The sequence below is a fragment of the Citrus clementina genome, unplaced genomic scaffold, assembly GCF_000493195.1.
Source record: "Citrus clementina cultivar Clemenules unplaced genomic scaffold, Citrus_clementina_v1.0 scaffold_2, whole genome shotgun sequence".
NCBI classification, from domain to species: domain Eukaryota; kingdom Viridiplantae; phylum Streptophyta; class Magnoliopsida; order Sapindales; family Rutaceae; genus Citrus; species Citrus x clementina.
The window spans coordinates 4728060-4735754 of record NW_006262688.1 but is presented as its reverse complement, the minus strand read 5'-3'; the positions used below and the strand labels follow the sequence as shown (position 1 = coordinate 4735754).

Below are 7695 nucleotides of genomic sequence, written 5' to 3'. Positions count from 1 at the left end.
ATGGAGATGAAAGATTCATTATATATTTATAAACCCAACACTGGTCTCAAGAAGGCTGATTATTGTATTTGTTCTTAAAAATCCTAGCTACGTACGTACTAAGTGTGTAGTGGATATTTAATAATTCCATTCGTGCATGTGAGCGAAAATTACTCAATGCATTGATATTCATCTCTTTAAGTTCCGTATTGTCTTTTACATTGATTGGTGTAAGTCTTTTACCAAATACTTTTTTTAAGTGAAATTTGGTGAGGTATGTTCTGCCGCTAATAATTTAAAAAATTTCAAGTTAAAATTTAAAATTCTAGCTATGTTAAAATATCATGTATATCATTAGAAGAAGAAATTCTGCGATGCGTACGTAACCAACACTTTTGTCATAGCCTTTGAAACATCTCTTGAAATCATTCTTCATTTTAAGGTAATCAAGTAAATGACGTCTAGCCCGAACTTGGTCTTCAAATTTATCAACAGAGAATCAAAATTCATGAGAAATTAATATCGTTTTGTATAGAGGCTAGATTTTTTTTTTTTTGGCTTTCCCCACATTAATTTGAATATTCCAATTATATTTTTTTAATTGTTAGGTATTGCCTTAATTTAAACTTAGTCTTAATCATTATCTTAAATATTGTGCTTAAGCTTGATATTACCTTTTATAATATAGTTGTATTTGCGCCCTAAGAGTCAATAAACTATTGATCAATATAATATATTATTGTCCTAATTTGGCCTTTCTAATGCAATTACCAATTTCCCAAAAAAAAAAAGACAAAATTTAAAAAGCGAGGTGGCCAGTAGACGTACAATATGTACACTACCTGTTTCTTTTGCCATTTCCTTTAATTGACTGCATCAACCTTTTAGATTATCGCTTTTATTTTTTCTCTGCCGTTCTCCATTATTGATGATTTGATGTTAGCTCGGTGACACAATTTAAAATGTGAGGTGACAAACAGACAGCATATATGTACAATGTCAATTCCTTTAATTAGTTGGATAAATTAGTAGTTATCAATATGTGGTTGTTTAATTGGAAAGGTGAGTGAAAACAGCAAGTATAGAAATCAACTGCTCTTATTTCTTTTACACACTGTGGTTGAGCTAAACAGATCAGAAGCACTCACTGGCAATACGAGTGAAATCCTTTTAAGAAGTCAAAATTTGAAAAATAAATCTACCTACTATGCAATCCTTTCAATGAGAGAACAAACTGTCTGTATGACGGTAAGTAGAAGGAGAATAACAGCTGCAATTACGGATATAGAAGCCCATGAGGTGTTGAAATAATTTTGCTTCAAGGTTGTATTCCACTTGTGCCAAGGCAATTTCCGATAAGACTGTAGATTAGTAACAATACCAGAATATTGGAAATTACTTTTGTCCATAATACATTCTTCATCAAGGCTGCGAAAAATTGCTGGAAGTGTTTCGGTGTACCCGAGCCCAATAATTTCATTTTCAATGAGCAATTCTGCATCTTTTGGACTGCTGATGAGATTACACATCATTATAATGTAATCATTAAAATACCTAGTATAGCCATGCATGCTCTCAAAATCTAGAAGATTTCTGAATAAACGCTCTGTCCTTCTATATACTGTAAGAGATGGAATTTCAAGAATTCCGTTATTAAATTTGATGTCAAGTAGACACTCGCTTGACCCTGATTTAAACTTGATTCCACCTTGGTGAAGTTCCTTTACACCGGGTATGTTTAGATCTTTCAGTACAATTTGAGGGCGTGACTGTGATTGCTGAAGGCAGAGTATAAGTAGATCAAGAAAATGTTTTGCTTCGGAAAAGTGGATTTCAAGCAAATTCTTGTCTATTGGAAGAACCGCAAGTATATCTGCCCTAAGGAAAAAACAGGTAATTGACACAATGGAAACATTCTTATACAGGTCATCATAGGTTGCTGTGTTGGCTAGATTAAACAAGTCACCAAGAATGAATAATGGAAGCTGATTTTCAAGCAGATAAAAGTCATATCGAATTACGTAATACAACTCCGGTTTTCTAAAAAAGCGATCATCATCAGTTATCAAATTATCTTTGTAATTTCTCAGAAAGAACTCGATGAGAAAGACAGCATCCACTAAAACCATTGTCACAAACTCATCACTTTGAAGATTGTGAATGATTTCAGCGTAACAATTGCGCAATTCTACTTCCCTGTCCTTTATAAATGCAAGGAAACGTGCCATGCGTACCTTAGTTCGTTGAAGAAAGCACTTTAGGTACCTTCGTTTATGCTCTTCCATGGCCTTTAGCTCTTCCTTGCCATGATGAAAAGGGCCAATTGAAACCATTTGCGGAGTGTAATGACTTGGATGTAAACAACGCTTGGGCTCAGGAACTCTGTAGATGGAACACTCTTTCGACAAGGGACGCAGGGTCTCCAACTTCCCACTCAAAGAATCGGCTAACTTCTCCATTTCAATCGGTACATGCTCGTGCTCCCACATATCCATGGCCAGCCAGCTAGCTAACCGAAGAATAAAGAAATAATTAAACAACATTAGAGTGTGTGTGTATAGCAGTCCTTCTCCTACGTGGGCGCCGCATTTTTTATTCCTGCGAATTGGCTATTAAATAATATGGCGTATTAGTGTTTCATTTTTTTTAATTCAATTAACCAATACAGTATACAGTGTAATAGCGAATTCAAAAAAAAAAAAAAATTTCAGACATCCGCACCTAAAAATGATTTTATGTACATATATACATACATGTGTGTGTGTTCAAATTAATTAAAAGATATAACGATTGATTACATATAAATCATAAACTTATTAACACATCAAAAATGCAGACAAGCGAATACTCACATTTCTATCTTTGTTTCTTGAATTAATGATGCATGTGAAACCAGTATTATATATGATCGACCTTGTCGTCCGAATAAATTGGTCCATATGCTTCATATATATATATATAAAGATTCGAATAAAGTCAGTAACTGCTTTCTATCTTTATAGGTTCCCATCTAATAAGATGCATGCTTTAAGCTTCATAATTAAAATCATCAAAAATTACAAAACCAAAAATCAAGAACAAAGATTATATTGGTTGTCAGCAGTGGCGGATTTAGAAAAATAATTTACCGGGGGCTAAATTAAATAATAGCAAAATGTAAAAATTGAAACTTAAATATATAAAATTTTTGGTAACCCACTTACTATTGTTCTCTACGCGATTTCATATTCTGAAAATATTGTGCAATAGACTCAGTATCAATACTATTAAATCCATCTTTTTTCTACACAAACAATCAAATTATCATTCATCCATTCATCTCCTATCCGATTCTGAAGTTCATTCTTCACAAATTTCATTGCTCAAAATTATATATATGAGTACTTATGTAAAAATAAATTAATTACGATTGAAAAAATTAATTTACTAATAGTTATAAACAAAATCACTAAAAAAAGAAATTGTAAAGACTAGAATTAGTCACTTGAACAATTACAATTTATATAGAGATGTGTTGACATGTGAACAAAAAATAAAATATAAAATTCTTAACTTAATTTGAAAAAAAAACCGAAAAGAACATGTTTATTCTCATTGCGATTATGAGAATAAAGAACAGAACTGATGCCTGCAACTTCCTCTTTTCTTCAAGACAATCCCTAATTACACGTTTGGCAATCACGGTTCAGTTTTGGGATTATAAATATTTTGGGTTGTGGGCTTTATTTTTTTAAGTAAAATTATTACTTTATAATTATTAAAATAATAGTTTAAATTTTAAAGAATGAGATTATCTAATAATTTTTACAGGGATTATTTTTAATTTTTAATTTTCCTTTAAACAAAAAAAATAATTTCAGTGGGGGCTTGAGCCCCCAATGGTCCTGCACTGCATCCGCCCCTGGTTGTCAGAGTCTTAGAGAAATATCTTTACAAAAAAGTTCAAGTTGATTGGTAAGAATTAATAAATATTATAGGTTTCCCCAAGTATTAAAACCAAAACTCATGGGTAAGCTTAGAGATAAGAGAATTTGAAAGTAACTCAATGAATTGAAATTAAAATAAAAATTGTCTGTGGGAGAATAAACTTGAGAAATCTTGTTAGTGAAGTAATTTGGTTTAAAAGGATGATAAGGATCCAACAATAGCGTTGAAGTCAAGTCTCACTACAATAAACAATTTAGTATTGCCTAAAATGAATTACTAAAGTAAATTCTTGAAGAAAAAAAGCGTATAATACTCTTGAACATCATCTTAAGTTAACTAAAACTTAAAGCAGGTTGGTTTGGGTTTCTCTAAGAAAAAAGGTGAAAGCATAAACATGTATCAAGTCTTATTGTATGTACTTTCATCCAGGGGAAGCTGCCCCATGGAAAACAGAGGCCATGCCCTGTTGTAGGTCCAAAAGCAATTATTAAATATAATTATGAAAATTTACAATTTCAGATTTTAATATTTATTTTGCTGATTTATCCCGCGATAACTTTAAAAGTTTAACATTTTACCCATTAATTAGATACTCTTTTTTAACTTTAACCTTAAAACATCTACCTCTATAATATTTGACCCTCCCTAAATTTTTTATTCTAGCTCCGCCCCTTTTCATCCATCCATATATGCAAAAGTTATTCAACATTTGTGTTTGTTTACGCATGACACAGCCGTATGATTTTTCATTGATTTTGGAACCATGAATTTACAATATAACTATTTATTTGAGGAGTTTAGAATTATTCATCCATGATCATATGTCAAGACTTCTGAAATTTTAAGGTTAAAACAAGAGTATTACATGTCCAAACTTAAGGAATTTATTGTGAAGTATGCATGTACGAATTTGAAACGTGTAACTAATTGTTAAAACTTATGTGTGATCTGACATAAGTTTATTCCTTCTTTGTTTTTCAAATCTACCATATAATGGGATGATTTTATCAAAAAATAATTTTGAAAAAAAATTCACTAAACTCCAAAATTAATTTTATCTTTTCAAAATTAATTTTAAACCTCAGAAATAATCCCAAAGGGCTCTATGTCAAACCACATTTTAGGTGAAAATTTAAATTTGACAAAAATTTGATGTTACTTCAATTGCCAAGAAAATGGTTTTGTTGCAAGTGTCATATTGTTACAACTGACATAAAAAAATTCTAATATTTAAAAAATAATTTTTTTTTTTAATTTCTCAACTTTTATGTTTATTTATGCATGACCACAACCGTATGATATTACACAGCTGAGGGATTTTCATTATACATTTATAAACCCAACACTGGTCTCAAGCTCACCTTTCAATTTAGAATAGCTTTAGTTTACGGTCATGATTTTTCGAACGAGTTAGTTTGTCGATCAAGAATAGCTTTAGTTTACGGTCATGATTTCCCGCCAAATTGAAACCCTGATCCAACTGTCAAAAACCGCCCACCACCTTCATCAACTCCCCGCTCTATTCCTCAAAACATCACTCGATCACAACACGTACATAATCTCACGCTTCATTCTCACTTCACTTCCAATCTCACTCCACTTTACGAGATCCTTATTCAATAACTTGCCCGTCACGCCACCACTTTTTGCTTACAATACCCTTATAAGAGCCTACACAAAAACCTCTTGTCCGATTGAATCAATCAAACTGTTCGATGAAATGCTAAAAACAGGGCTTAGACCTGATGATTTTACGTACCCTTTTGTTGTAAAAGCTTGTGGTCGGTGTCTGTTGATTGGAATTGGTGGGTCAGTGCATTCGTTGATTTTTAAAGTGGGCTTGGATTCGGATAAATATATTGGGAATACCCTTTTGAGGATGTATGCTGCCTGTAAGGAAATTGATTTTGCGAAAGCAGTGTTCGAGGAAATGCCTGTGAGAGATGTGGTTTCTTGGAGTTCTATGATTGCGGGTTTTGTTGCTTGGTATGTTTCTTCAATGATTTGATTTGAATTGTTTGTATGTGTTATTGTTACTTGTCGTGGATTTAATAAAATAAAATAAAATAAAATAAAAAACCGTTAATGTGAATAAAAGCCAAATAATTGCTGCGTGAAGTTCATTAGTTAATGAGTTTGTCTAGTTGCGGTGCTTGTTTTCATGTGAATCTGCTATTTTGCTTTCGTTTCCTTTATTACCGTATATCCTGATATCACTTTTTTTGCATAAAGTGATAGTCCATCGGACGCATTGAAGGTGTTCCATCGAATGAAGTTAGCAAATGAAAATCCAAACTCTGTCACCTTGGTAAGCTTGGTTTCTGCTTGTACCAGTCTGATCAATGTCAGGGCAGGAGAACCCATTCATTCATACGCTGTCGTTAATGGTTTGGAGCTGGATGTTGCTCTAGGAACCGCCCTGGTTGAGATGTGTTCCAAGTGTGGGCATGTTGAGAAAGCTTTCAAAGTTTTCAATTTAATGCGTGAGAAGAATTTGCAGTCTTGGACAATCATGATTTCTGGACTTGCAGATAACGGCCGAGGAAATGATGCTATTTCCTTGTTTGCCAAGATGATACAAACAGTGCTAAAATCAGACAGCATTTCGTTTTCTGCAATCTTATCTTCTAAAACTTATGAAAGAAAGAGAGGGTAAAAATTTCTCTTAAGATGACGTCAGAAACTTGTGTTTCCAAGTTTTTTAAGGTCTCCATTTCATGCACCAACAGGGTTATTGTCACCGTGACCTAAAGCCTTCCAACATGCTTGTTTCGAAAGGTGTGATCAAGATAGGGGATCTTGGAATGGTGAAGGAAATTGATTCCAATCTGCCGTGCACTGATTATGTTACAACTCGCTGGTATCGAGCTCCTGAGGTGTTGCTTTTTTACGAGATTTATGGACCTGAAGTTGATATGTGGGCGATGGGTACTATTATGTTCGAGATGTTGAGTTTCAGGATTCTCTTTCCAGGGAAAACCTCAGCTGATCAAATTCACAAAATCTGCCAAGTGATTGGAAGGCCCACTAAGGATTCTTGGCCTCTTGGAATTCAACTCGCGGGCAATCTCAATTGGAAATTCCCGCAGATGGGTGGTGTGAATCTGCTAGCAGTGATGCCATCAGCTTGATTTCGTGGCTCTCCTCCTGGAGTCCCTACATGAGGCCGACCGCTGCGGAAGCTTTACAACATCCTTTCTTCTGGAGTTGCTATTTTGTTCCTCGATTGGTGCTGCTTCTTTACAATAATTTTGAAGCTGTCGCTTTTCCTATTGCCACAGTCGCAATACGCGCACGTTCTTTGACATATTCTCAGGAACCGAATGATGAGCAATTATGTTCATGTTTCAAGTGTGATATGCAAAGGACTGACAGCGATCACAGGACTATCAACTCTGCCAAGCGTATCTTCTCTATCTGATATTCATCTTCTCTATCTGATATTTGGGATAATGCAGCTGAGATTATGGTTGCCATGAATCAGAAAGGTTTGAAGAAAGTGCCGGGGTGCAGTTGGGTTGAGGGGAACGGTTGTTTGGTGCAGCTTTAGTTCAAATTTTGACAGCTAGAGGGTCAGTCTTGTTTGCAACAGGTTGATTCTTCTAAATGAGATGAGAAATATTGAATTTCAAATTGTTACTTTGTAAATTATTGCCTCTGTTAAGAAATGTTAACATATGGGACAAAGTTAGTGACAGAGGCTCAATAATTCTGTCTCTTGAAACATTACTTGCTCACACAAGTCCACAAAAGCAAACACAAAATTATCTTTATAGACCCTTCAGTCCT

General features: G+C 34.0%; 2 protein-coding genes and 1 pseudogene across 2 annotated transcripts; 2 read left to right on the top strand and 1 right to left on the bottom strand.

The window, feature by feature from the left end:
- The window catches only part of LOC112100819, a 22381-nt pseudogene extending 15054 nt beyond the window's left edge, over positions 1 to 7327 (top strand).
- Positions 1185 to 2468, bottom strand: LOC18052142 (UPF0481 protein At3g47200). The gene has a single exon (XM_006445812.2). The coding sequence runs from the start codon at positions 2466 to 2468 to the stop codon at positions 1185 to 1187; it is 1284 nt and encodes a 427-aa protein (XP_006445875.2).
- LOC18052141 (pentatricopeptide repeat-containing protein At2g34400) lies at positions 5354 to 6547 on the top strand (the record flags this gene model as incomplete). The annotated part of the gene is made up of 2 exons (XM_024191321.1): positions 5354 to 5892; positions 6139 to 6547. Coding segments are annotated over exons 1-2 (948 nt in total), but the record flags the coding sequence as incomplete, so codon positions are not given.
- Positions 7328 to 7695: the final 368 nt, after the last annotated feature.